This window comes from Macaca fascicularis, chromosome 1 (genome assembly GCF_037993035.2).
Source record: "Macaca fascicularis isolate 582-1 chromosome 1, T2T-MFA8v1.1".
Taxonomy (NCBI): Eukaryota; Metazoa; Chordata; class Mammalia; order Primates; family Cercopithecidae; genus Macaca; species Macaca fascicularis.
In genome coordinates this window covers 26376402-26390020 of record NC_088375.1, presented here as the reverse complement: position 1 = coordinate 26390020, position 13619 = coordinate 26376402, and the positions used below count along the sequence as shown (strand labels likewise).

Genomic DNA, 13619 nt, shown 5'->3' with positions numbered 1-13619 from the left:
GTGCCAGAATCAAAATTAGTCAACTGAGTAATATAGGCTTCAGCATCACTACATAACTTCTTGAGAAATGACACCTGGAATTTGGGTAGAGTGTTCTGTATTATCTTCTATACAGTAATTCTCACTTTAGTGAGTATCAGGTTACCTAAAGGGCTTGTTCAAACGCGCATTGCCGGACCCTACTCCTAGAGTGTCTGATTCAGCAGGTCTGAGTGGGGCCAGAGGATTTGCATTTCTAATAAATTCCCAGGTGATGCTGATGCCGCTGGTTTTACAGCAACACCCTGAAAACTACTGATTGAATTTTTAATTATTTAAAGTCCCCAGGGTCTATTGAGCAGACTTTTCAAATAACAGCAGAAATGCATAGTGCAAATTAGTTATATGTGTATGTTAATATAAATATTTTATGAGTGCATTATTTGACAATTATTCCTAAATGTTGTAATTAGTAACTGCAGTTTTGATGAAATGATGGAAGGAATCGTGGAATGGGAATCAGAAGACATGGGGTCATATCCTTCCAGTTCCAGAAATTTGGCCCAAAATGCTGTTTCACCACAGTTTCCTCATCTGTGAGAAACTAATTCCAATAATGCCTCACTAACATATAAAGTTACGAGGAAGATAATATAGTTACCTAGTTGGAAATACATGGTCAACTGTAAATGCATTAATCTTATGTCTTCAATGTCTGTGTATGGAAACCATTCTCTGTGCAGTCACTGGAATCTCTCTCAAAGGCATCATCAGTTTCTGGAATCTCCTGAGACACTGGATGAGTTAGGTTGCTTTCAGCTTCGAGTAACAGAAATCTATATTCAAACTGGACTCTAGCATGAAGATATTTATTTTTGAACGTTACAGGGAATCCAACTGAGGTAGTTCTAGCTGTGTTGAAAGAAATCTGCAGAGAATGGAGATCAGGCAGAGGCCCTGGAAAGTGTTGGAAAACAAATGTATAATAAAGATGAGTGTTTACAATAATTTGTTTTGTCTCTTAGAGCACTTTAAGGTTTAAAATAGCTCATGTCATGCCCAGAATGCAAGATACAACTCATGAGCATCAGGATGATAAACTGAAAAAATTAAACAAACAAAACAAAACAAAACAAAAAACCTCTAGCATAGAGGTTCTCAACCCCGGCTTCCGGCGAGAAGCCTATAGGGAGGTTTCAAAGGACGTCATTGTCGGGACCCTGCTTAGAAGCTTCTGATCTGATTGGTCCAGAAATTGCTCAGATGCTGGAAGTTTCCAAAAGCTTTCCAGGTAATCCTTAAATGCTGATAAGGTTGAGAATGATTGCTTCAGCGTATCATGAATCAGAGAGATCATTCTAAGCTAGGAAGAATTCCGATGCCAGCACTGGGCAGTTACTTAGGGATGGAAGTGATGGGAGAAGATGGTGCTAAAAACAAAACTAAGCCTCATATAGCTGTTCAGCCCAGAGTCTCTCCGCCTCGCTTCAGTAACCATGATCATCAGATAAAACTGCATGCCCAACACACGCGCGCGCGCGCGCACACACACACACACACACACACACACACGAGTTAATTGTTGCTTTATTCTCATGTATGACTTTCTTTCCCTTTTAAGGCTATCTTGGTGTTTGATCTAGACTGAATACCATCTGGCAAATGTGCCATAGATTAGGCAGACAGTGAAATTAATAGTGTGATTTTTCTCTGGCTCCACATTCCTTTAGGAAAGTGACTCTTAGACATTGTGTGAATAAGAATCACCTGGAAAACTTTTTAAAAATATATAAATACCTGAGCACTCCCTGTGAGGTTATGATTTAGCAGGTCTGCAGAAGAGCCAGAGTCTATACATTTTAACAAACTTCACAGAGGCTTTAGATAGAATTGGTCTATGATCACAATTCTAAGAAACTTTCAGAACAACACTGATGAGAAATGGGAAGTACTTTGTGCTTAAGAAATGCCCAAAGGTTTCAAAAGAAATTGAAAAGCCAAATCATCAATGAATGCATGGAATGGGTAATGAGTACATGAAAAGATGCTCAAAATCATGGGTCATTAGAGAAATGAAAAATCACAACCACACTGAAATATCACTACAAACCTATTTGAATAGCTAATTTTTTTTAATGGTAATTTTCTGGTAGTGGTGGACAATGGTATCACCACTTTGGAAATCAGCTAGACAGTTTATTTTAAAATTAAACATACATTACCTTCTGATCCAGCAATCCCACTCCTAGATATTGATCCAAATGAAATAAAAGTTTATTCACACAAAAACCTATACATAGATGTTCATATCAACTTTATTTATGATTACTTTTACGTAATTCATTATATAAAATATAATGAATATACAATTCATTATATAAAAAAGAATGAATTTTCAAAAACTGGAAACAATCCAAATGTCGTTCAACTGGTAAATGTATAAAGAATCTGTGGTACATCCATGCTATGGAATGTTACTCAACAATAACAAGAAACAAAATACTAACACATACAACAAGATGTTGAATTTTAAAATGAATGAATCTTAAAAGCATTATGTTAAGTGAAAGGTAGACATGAATGACTACATGTAGTATGATTCCATTTATTTGAGATTCTGGAAAAGGCAAAACTAGAGACAGAAAGTAAATCAGTGGTTACCAAGAGCTGGGTGTTTGGGAAGATTTGACTACAAAAGGTATATAAGGGGATGTTTTGGATTGATGGAACTGTTCTAAGTCTTGATTAGGGTGCTACCTATATTACCGTACACTAAGTATTTTAAAAGGGTGAATTAATTATATGTGAATTATAACTCAATGAAAAGAAAATTCAATGTGAGGGCAAAAATACCAAAGGATAAAAAGTGGGTTTATTTAGATTAAACCCATTACATTTTTGAGAGCAAAGCACAGTTTCTAGACCTGACTGGGTCCAATTTCAGCAGCATGGTAGAAGCTTAAGTGTAGAAGTTTTATCCAACTTATCTCCCCATGGGCCTATAGTACTTCCTTACGCAACTCATGAGTTCTCAGAGTAGCCCTGCAAACTGGTGTATCCATGCTTATACTCAAGGGTTAAAAAGTGTTGGACTGACAACTTAAAAAAAAAAGAAAAGAAAAAGAAAAAAAACAGGCATTCAGGCTTACAGAAATCTAGATGGCTCTGTTCCTTCAGTCTATGATTTCGGTGTTTTGAAATCACTGTCTGGGTATTTGTGTGGTCCCGGAAGGCTAGTTTGGAGAACAAATACAGGGGTTTGCTAGTAGCGGGTAGAGTAGGACAGAAAGGGGTGAGGTGCTAAAAGGTGAGGAACAAATATGCTGCTCATCAGTGTTTTTCAACTGAATGTTTCTATAGGGGGAGGTGGCAGTTGGCTTTTATAATCTACCTACAAAGTTGTTCTTTCTCCGGGGAGCTTCTTAGACTTACATGCTGCTGGTGTATTCCTAGAATTCCACCTTAAAACAAGCTGAATGTCCTCATGGCTGACATCTCAGCACGGAAAAGTTTTGCTTAAGCGATGACACACTGCAGTTGGATCCTTCTCACCCACATCTGGAAGCCACATGTCAGCAGCAGCTATATAAAACAGTCAGACCAGCAATCTTAGAGTGACATCGTTTGCCAAAATCCCAGGCAGCATGGACCTCAGTCTTCTCTGGGTGCTTCTGCCCCTAGTCACCGTGGCCTGGGGCCAGTATGGCGATTATGGGTACCCATACCAGCAGTATCATGACTACAGCGATGATGGGTGGGTGAATCTGAACCGGCAGGGCTTCAGCTACCAGTGTCCCCAGGGGCAGGTGATAGTGGCCGTGAGGAGCATCTTCAGCAAGAAGGAAGGTTCTGACAGACAATGGAACTACGCCTGCATGCCCACGCCACAGAACCTCGGGGAACCCACGGAGTGCTGGTGGGAGGAGATCAACAGGGCTGGCATGGAATGGTAAGGGCCAGTGGCTGCACTGCACTGGGTCTGGGAACATCTCTGCATATCCCTCCTTCTGGGGGCTGCTAGACTCTCAAGGAATATCAGTAACCAAAGCCTGGGCAAATCCCAGCCCAAACCTCACCACTGCATGCTCTGGGTGGAGCAGGGCTGCTGCTGAGCAGACTACATTACAGGACAAAAACCGGGGATGAGGAGTGTCTGTGGGAGATAGACTCCCCTGTGGCTCTGTTCCTTCCAGAAGCTGTTCTACCTACTCTCAGTTTGGGCCAGGGACTGGTGTAGGTCTGCAAGAAGCTTGCTTACCAGACTACCCAAAGATATGTACAGAAACTGAAAGTAAGAAACTTTATGGCAATTTAAACTTGCTATGCCATCGGAATGGCATTTTTCTTTTTTAGCAATTTATTTTTACCATTTTACAAAAGTATTGGCCCACAGTAGTCTGGGAACAAGAAAAATAAACAACTGATCTCTCAGCACAGAGGGTTTGAGAAATATTGATTTAGAGCAAGTGAATAGGAAAGAGGGGACAAGGAAATTTAGGCAAAGGAAAGTGAAATTAAATAGCTGTCTACTGCCTTGATTACATGTGCTCTCTCAATTATGAGTACTGAGGTCCTTCTCTCTGCCTGATTTAAAGTGGGTTTTATTGCTGGAAAATAGTTTATTAAAGGGTTTTAGAGAGAGGTGCTGTCTTCCCCTGACTGTTTTCTGCCCTAGACAGTGACATGGAACTTGTTCGAGCTTGTACTTTTTTGTGGGTGTGATTGTCTCAGCTGGGTCTCAGCCCAGGTGCTTGGTCAGGAGCTCATCCTAGTAGCCATTAACTGCTAGGCTGATTATTGACAACAGCCTAGATGGAGCCAGCACTGTAGGAGGTTTGGAGGAGAGAACGGAGGAAGCGGTCCAGGGAGGAGGAAGCCCACCTGGAGGGCTGCTGCCTGTGCTATCTGTATCTGTAGAGAAACCCAGATGCATGGCAACAAGTACTTAGTGTAGTGGAGCTGGGAGGGGCCAAGCACAAAACCTGGCCAGGTATGGTGGCTCACGCCTGTAATCCCAAGCACTTTGGGAGGCTGGGGAGGGAGGATCACTTGAGATCAGAGTTCGAGACCAGCCTAGGCAACATAACCAGACCCCATCTCTATAGAAAAAAAAAAAAAAAAAAACGGCCAGTGTAGTTATATGCAGCCTGTGGTCCCAGCTACTCAGGAGGCTAAGGCAGCAGGATCACTTGAGCCCAGAGAGTTGAGGCTGCAGTGAGCCATGCTCACGCCACTGTATTCCCTACTGGGTAGCAGAGCAAGACCCAGTCTCAAAAAAAAAAAAAAAAGAAAAAGAAAAAAGAAAAAGCATAGAACCCTGGGGGACACAACCAGTAGAGAGGTGATGTGGGAAATCCAAGAGCAAGAAACACTGATGCCTGGAGGAGCCAGGCAAGAGTTCAGTCCTCTAAGTAATAACAACAGCTACAATTTATTGAGTGCTTACTCTGAGCAGGCTCCACACTAAGTGCTTTACATGGATCATCTCATGTAATGCTCAAAACAAATGTATATGCCATTTATAGGTAGACAAATTGCAGTCTAGAGCTCAGGTATTTCCTCGGCTAGAAAGCTGGGGTTTGGATCCAGAGAGTCTTGCTTCAAAGAGTTTGTGCTTTGCCACAGTGATGGGCTCCTGAGAGGCTGCTGCCTCCACACAGCGTGGGCTCCCACCTGACAACTGATTCTGTCAGCAGAGCCAGTGCCGCTGGACCAGACTCAGGGCAGTTCTTCCTCCTGGAGAGGGTGGGGACCTGCAAGACCCCAGCAGAACCCCAGCCCCAGAGGGATGAGCTCTACTTGGTTACCAGGACAGTGGAGGGGGTCAGCCGGCCTGAAGAAGGGTTGGAGAGAGAACTCACACAGGCAGCAGCAGGTGAGTTTGCCGGGGGCTGTGGAGGCTGCTTGGACAGCCTGTATGGGCCATCCTCATCCACCCCCCATGGCCTCTGGTGAGGAGATTTAGTTATTCAAAACCCCTTCTGACAGATGCTGATTCAGAGACCTGGCTTGCCTTGATTATAGTCTCCATACTCCTCACAGCCAGGCCCACTGCCTAATATGGAGCATGGCAATGACCTAATTATAACTGTCCCTCCAGTCCTCACCTCTCAGGAGCACCATCACATGGGCGAGACTCCTTTCTAACAGCCCTGTTTAGAGCCACAGTCAAGCAGCACTCAGCAATGGTTCCCCAAGCCCTAGAGGAAGAGCCCTGGGCTCTGAGTCAGAAGGCCTGGGTCTGGATCCTGGTTCTAATGTCTTGTGGTGTGACCTTGGCCCAGACGCTCAGCCCTCCAGGCTCCCGCCTCATTTGGAAAATAAGCAGTCAGGCTGCATGATTTCTGAAGGCTCCACAGAGCTGTGGCTCACCCCTGAAAATGCTCTTGGCTTTTTCTTGCATTCTGTTGATCTCTGTGTTCATCTCTGCTAGAGAGAGAAGCCAAATGATGTTTAGTTTTAAACTCGCCAACTGTGACTGGTTTGTCGTGAACTCCCAAACTATTTGAAGAAAAGCAAAAGAGGAAGAGGGTGAAATAGCATGATTTTATTTGGCCCATGGGAGTCGAGGGAAAAGCTGACAGGCGGGATGTCTCTTCTACCTCCTCTTCCTCAGCATTTTTGGGTGTGCAGTGTCTAGTAATTTTGGTTTCCTTTCCTCCTTCCACCCTCTGTTGCCTCCTTCTCCCCCTCTACTAATCACAGGGTTGAAAACTCACAAACATGCAAAACAGCTTCTTTACAATAAGATCCAGCTGCCCCAGGACTGACACCAATTACCCTGGAAGCACTTTTAAAAATGATTATGCCTTTGAGTTCAGGCTCCAGTCTCAGTGAAAAATCTGAAAGGAAAGAAATTGCTTATGGGCTGGGGAGCAATTACATCTTCACATTGGCTACAAGCTTAGTCTGTTCTCAGGGAACAGTTGTTGATGCTTTTGTGCAATTTGGCTGCCTTGTGTAAATTAGCTTTCAGGTTTATTTTAAAAGAGGGGAGGAGTCTCAAACATAGGCTTGACAATAGCACACAGGATCTGCTAAAAAGAAAACCTTTCTAATCAAAGTGCCATCTTTAAAAGGTGCTGCCATCATAGCTGAGTGGTCTGTGGTGCTACCATTGATCACAGTTTCTCTGTTGAAAACCACCTCTTCAGATGTCGGCTTCTGAAGTGTGGATGCTGGTCTCTGGCACTAACAACTGCCAGGAGGCCTTACCTGGGTCCCCATGAGTGGTATCTCGCCATCCCAGGGCATGCCTAGGTTGTTCTCAGGGAATCTGCTTTAACTTGGGTCAGCACAGGCTGTAAGGCACTGGGTCCTGTGTGGAATAAAATGAAGCTGAAATTTTCTAGTAATATTGAGCTACTGTGTAGTGGAAAGAGCCCTGGGCTTGGATGGAGTAAACCGGGATTCACAGCTCCTGCTGGTATCTGTGGCATTCGGTACCTCATTCTGGCAGAAAAGAAAGAAAGAGAGAAGGAAAGAGAGAAAAGAAAAAAGAAGGAGGGAGGGAGGATGGAAGGAAGGAAGGAAGGAAGGAAGGAAGGAAGGAAGGGAGAAGGAAGGAAAGAATGGAGGAAGGGAGAGAGGGAGGGAGAGAGGGAGGGAGAGAGGGAGGGAGAGAGGGAGGGAGAGAGGGAGGAGGGAGAGAGGGAGGGAAGAAGGAAGGAAGGAAGGAAGGAAGGAAGGAAGGAAGGAAGGAAGGAAGGAAGGAAGGAAGGAAGGAAGGGAGGGAGGGAGGGAGGGAGGGAGGGAGGGAGGAAGAAAAGAAGAAAGGGAGGGAGGGAGGGAAGAAGGAAAAAGGAAGGTGTGACTCCCACCTCACAAGCTGTTACTTGTGTTACTGTGATACTTGTAGGATAAAGTATAAGAAAACTCTAAAACAAATTGAAGTCTAAAACAAATGCCTAGCACACCATGGACAGGTAGTAAAATTTAGTGAATCTGGAATTGATGTGGCTTATGTTGGGCAAGCCAGCTTTCCACGGACTCTGAGTTCAGAGGAAAAGTGTTCCATTTATTGGCATCTACTTTTTACCCCGGGCTTCAAGGAATCCCAAGGAGATGTTTTGGAGTGGGAGTTTGTGTTAGAGCTGAGTTTATGAATTCACCAATGACAAGCCCCAGACTGGAGAAGAGGAGAAAGGAATCTATGCAACAGGGCTATGGCAGCATCGAGGTGCATTTGAAGGTGGTGTTGGTTGGGAACTCCGTTTTCCACGGTTGGACTGTTTCCTTAATCTAAGCAAGACCAAGCCTTAGTGTAGTGCAGGGCAGTCGTCCTGAGTCATGGTTCTGAGTATTGAGTACTCACAGCGCCCACTTCCTCAGGGATGCTTTCCAAGACCACCTCCTCTCCCCACACATCTCGCTGTCTCCACTCCCTCAGCCTGCTTTGTTTCCTACAATGCCCTTGTCACTGCCTGATTGACATTTGTTTCTTGTTTTGTCTCCCTCACCAAAATACGAGCTTCATGAACACAGGGTCTTTGTCTTATTCACCACTGTATCCCCAGTGCCTAGAAGAGTGTTGGTACAAAACAGGCCCTCAGTACATACGCAGTGAAAGACTAAATCAGCAGTCCAAACCCCAGCCAGGGTCCCGACGGCCCTCAGCAAAGAGGCCTGCAGATTTTCCCACAGGGGAACCATTTTGCTTATGTCTTTGATTCCCAATATTCCAGTGTCCAGTCCATAGTAGGGGTTTCAACTGTATTGTTCACATCTCATCTTGATTTATTGCATTTACCAACAGGCAGGATGGTCTTTCAAGATTTCTTAAGGATAGCTAAAGCGTGCACAGAGGGTGGCTGACACACTTTGCCACCGCAGAATGAAGTTTTTATCAGGTTTTCATTCTCTCGGTAATCTTAAGGTCTCGATCAGTTTCAAAAACTGAATAGTAAACTCTTTATTTCAAAAGCCATAAGGACTAAACGCTGCACAGCAATCTATCCTGGTTTGACATTTGTGGAACAACTGATGAAATCCAAATTCTGGAGTTTGGTGTTATACCAGGGTTAATTTCTTAGCATTTCCTAGCATTCCTAGACACTCCAGAGTTATGAAAATTAACATTAGAGGAACCTGGGTGAAGGGTATACATAGATTTTGTGTGTTGTCTTTACAAGCATTCTGTAAATCTAAAATTACTTCAAAATAAAATTTAAAAAAATAAATAAATATAAGGATGCGGTACAAACATAGTACACCAGAATCCTGGAATCCCAGCACTGGAGGGGTCTTGCACACAATCTAGAGCAACCTCCGTGCCTCATAGAGTAGGAGTAAAGGCTGTGAGACTGAAGCGATTAAAAACTGAATAAAAACATTGCTGTCAGGTTAGGAACTGTCATCCTCGTTTTACAGAAGTAGATATAAATATCAGCAGAAGGGGAGAGATGGGTCATGGAGCAATTCTGTTTGGAATTAGGAGAGAAATCCATAACTTTACATAAGTATAGGTTCTATGGCCCTAACCCTGATCTACATGGTGATTTATGATTTATAGATTATTCCTCATTTATATATTCATTTGTTTATTCATTCACTACCAAATGCTTATTAGCACAAACTTTGCCAGGCCCCAGGAAGATGGAGATGAAGAACATACAGTCTATGTCCACGAGTTACTCAAAATCTAATATTGTTTGATCTTTGCAACAATATTGGAAGCCAGGTGTTTTTCATATGAGGAGGTTGCCCTTGCATGGCTAGCAGATGGCAGAGGGAGGACCTGAGCCAGCCGGCCTGATTCCACAGTGCTGTGGGTGATATGAAATGCTGATGTTATTTTTGTTCCTAGATAAAGCCATAGTGAATGCTGATCTAAAAAAGATATCAAATCCACATAAGGATGACTTCTGAGGGCAAGAAGGCTGAGTGTGGGAGAATAGGGGTATGACAGATCTAGGATTCTTGCCAACTTTCCATCTAGGTCACTCTCCTAAGTGCTAGGAATCAATTGTCTGGGGGAATTTGAGCTCTGCACAAATGGCTGTTGGCTGTTCTTGTAAGGATGGCAAAAGCTCCCTCCTCCCAGGAGGGGATTTGCTTCTGTCTGGGAAACTGCAGGACACAATCTTCCTAATCAATAAGAGATTTCTGCAGAGTTAAGATATCGTGTGTGTGTGTGTGTGTGTGTGTGTGTTTCTTTGAGGTATCTTGAAATATTGAAAAATTAATGAAGTTTAGAGTCAGACAGAACAATTCTCAAAATACAACCCCACTAACCCCACTGTTACCTTTACTCAAGTCATCTCAGCTCTCAAATCCTCAGCTTTCACATCTAAAACACACCTCCCTAGAACTGTTGTGAGAATTAAATAAGATAATATATGTATATTAACGTGTGTCCTTAGGGGAATTACTTATCTTCTGTAAATCTGAGTTTCCTCATACATAAAATGGTGATCGTGGTGAGAAGCTCATTATTTGAGCCCATTTTATAGGATTGTTTTGATAATTAAGATAATTAATGCACACTTAGTGCTAAGCACAATGCCTGGCACATCGCAAGCCCTTGATAAAAGTTATTTATTATTACTTTTCATGACTACTCTGTGGAAACTGAGACTCATGGAGACAAATATCACACAGTTGGTAAATTATGAAGCTGGAGTTGAAAACCAAATTGCTAGATTACAGAGCCTCTGAAATATATCATTTTGCTTTTGGAACATATAATTTAATCACAGTCTATAAATATTATGTGTACATTATGAGTGTCTTGAATATTTATTACATTTTAATAGACACGGAGATAGCATTAGATCTCTTGGTTAAAAATATTGTAATTGATATTCATAAACTCACATCAAATTTATTGTGATGCTAACATAGCTCATGCAATCCCTGCATGACCTGGAATTGCTCTCAGGACATAAATGCATCTCACAAGATAATCTAGATCTTCTCAGAGGCCTTAGGGGTAGCCTCTCCTGCGTGTATTTTTCCAAAAAAGACTGAGGAATTTGTATTTTGGGAGGCGGTCTCACTCTGTCCTGTGCTAGGTCTTTCTATCCAGAGATGCTGTTCTGCAGGTCATTTCTGCTTCACTGTGTTAAAACCTTGTAGAGAGACTAGCAGACTGAAAACCCGGACATGGAGAAGACAGCAGAACTCTTACCCAGATGCAGGCAGGAAGAAAGCAGAATGTGTGCAACTTAACACTGTTTAAAGAGACTGTTCCTATCCCCACCATGGTGGCAGGAGGATGAGCAGTAAATGGTGCAGTGTTTGCCTTCAAAAACTTTATAGCCCTCAGCCCTGCACTGAGGCTACTCAGTGACAGTATGTGTTAGGTGAAATGTGTGATGGTGATATCAACATGTCACAGGAAGGAAAGTTAGTATGATTTGGAATTGTCAAGAAAGGAAGACTGTTTGAAGGAGGAGAGGCTTGGTATTGTCTTTTGTGCTCTGATACGTGCTTTCTGAGGGTCCTCTCAGTGTCCAGTTGGAGAAGTTCAATCCTGACAATTTCTAATATAGGCTCCAATATTTACTGAATGTGATTGGAGACTAGGATGTAGCCTTTCTATTAAATTACAGATGTTTTTATTATCATAGGAGTACTAACTATGATTTCCCCTGCCTTTCAAGTATATATGTTGTGCCAGGTTCTGTGCTACACACTTGACATATAGCATCTCTTTACTTTTTGTGTAATACTGTCAAGTTAAGAACTGTCATCCTAGTTTTACAGAAATAGGTATAAATCTCAGCAGAAGGGGAGAGATGGGTCGTGGAACAATTCTGTTTGGTATTAGCAGAGAAATCCAGAACTTTAAAGGCTTCTTTTACTGGGCAAACTTGCCCCCAGCTGAGTTTATTTCAGTCCCTTGCCACTTCACTGTTCCACCATCCCCACCCACTCTCCTATTTCTCTGCTCCTCTGTCTTTGGGACCAGTCTACTTCTTTCCGGTATCTGTATTATCATAGTGTCTACTTATCAGTACCAGTGTCTGGTAATTCTGCCTGTCCAATGTCATAGTGTCTACTTATCAGTACCAGTCTTCTGAAGAGGTTCCAGACCAAGTGCAGCATCAGGTATAGAGTGAGTTCTAATGAATATTGCCGAAAGACTTAATGAACATTCTAAAATTCTGTGGGACCTGTTATAAATGCTTGCTAGCAACTCAAAGAATTATTCTGGTGAAAATAGAATTAACAAAAATCAAAGCTTTACTCTAAAAGAAAGAAACTCTTTTGGTATTACTTAAGACCTCATCCACCTTTGGGGCAAGGAAGAAATTTAGGGGTGTTAAGGATGCTTTGCCACATGGAGTGAGCCAATGGTCTAGATCATGGGCAAAACTTCTCATAGTCCATCTCTGCAATGGGGTTGGAAACTGGCTAACAGCCCTTGAAACACCTATGTGCCTGTGAAGCTGGGAAGAAAAAGACCAGCACAACCAGCCCATCTATTATCTCTTTAATGGAATTTTGAGAGCTCTTGACCAAAATGGTGCTGCTTCCTTTTACCTTGTTCCTCACTTGACTCAACCTCACACCACCTAAAGTCCAAACTTCTTAGCAAGTCCAACTTCTAAAATTGTATAGAGGGGTTCACCAACAAAACCAGACACTCACACACCTTACAGATGCTCTGGAATTCTGCCTGTTCAATAGCTTTGGACTTGGTAAAGAATGCAGACAAGAAGAAGAAGTCCTGTCCAGCACACCAATCAGCGCTGTGGGACCATCTTGAAGAGATTTTTTGTATTCCTTGAGAGCTCATGAACATGAGCTTTGACCTCAAATGAATCTAAGTTTGGGTCCTGACTCTTCCAGTTACTATCTTGGCCAAGAGTTTTGTATCTTGGCCAAGGCACTGACTCCACACAGTGCATTACGTGAGGCCCCGCAAAGCATGTTAAAGTCAAGGCTACAACCAGAACTCATGTCTGCTGATTCCTCAACAAGGGCTCTTTCCCCTGCACCCCACTGCGTTTATGTTTTACTATTGGAGATACAGGAGAAGGTCTTCCGTTTTAGCTTCCAGGGTGATGGCCCTGAGATCAATCATTTTCAGAAAGTCCACTTTCTCAGAATAGGTTCACAAATGTGTTTTCAGAGGAGTAGTAATCACCTTGTGACTTTCCTTCTAGAAAGTTTGAGCAGTGTCAGATGGAGCAGGGCTAACAATGCTCTAGTTTCTGAAACTGAAATTGAGCCTCAGCCTTCAAAGAGATGGTAAGAAAAGAAAGAAGTATGTCTTCTCAGACAGGAAGGAGAGTCTTGTAAGTAAGGTACCAGTGCCCTCCTGCTCTAGGGAAATAAGAATATTTCCTTAGAGCTAGGGTCATGTCATACAATTCACCAGGAAATTTGCCATTGTCTTGGTGACTTTTAGAAACTCCTCACTCAAATTCATGAAGGGGCCTGAAATTCCCTCCAAGTAGTTTCCCTCCAAGCAGAATAACGCATTGAGCCACTGCTCTGTTCTCCAGGCCATTCAGAAGCAACAACCAGATGCTGTGAAGTGAGTCAGAGCATTAGTCATTTGACTGCTACCCATCTCTTTTTAAACTGAGTTTGAGTAACTTTAGCAATGCAGTCCCTTCCAGCTCCCCGTGTCCTGTTCCATTTAGAAGTTGCCTCTCTTCTCACCTAGCTCTGTGTTTGTAATCTTGTAG

General features: G+C 42.8%; 1 protein-coding gene across 1 annotated transcript in view; it reads left to right on the top strand.

Moving 5' to 3' along the window:
* The first annotated feature begins 3591 nt into the window (after positions 1-3591).
* DPT (dermatopontin) overlaps positions 3592-13619 on the top strand; it is a 33821-nt gene continuing 23793 nt past the window's right edge. Inside the window, exon 1 of the mRNA XM_005539919.5 lies at positions 3592-3928. Within this exon, the coding sequence (XP_005539976.2) occupies positions 3624-3928 (305 nt within the window). The 5' untranslated portion in view covers positions 3592-3623. The remainder of the gene's footprint in view (positions 3929-13619) is intronic.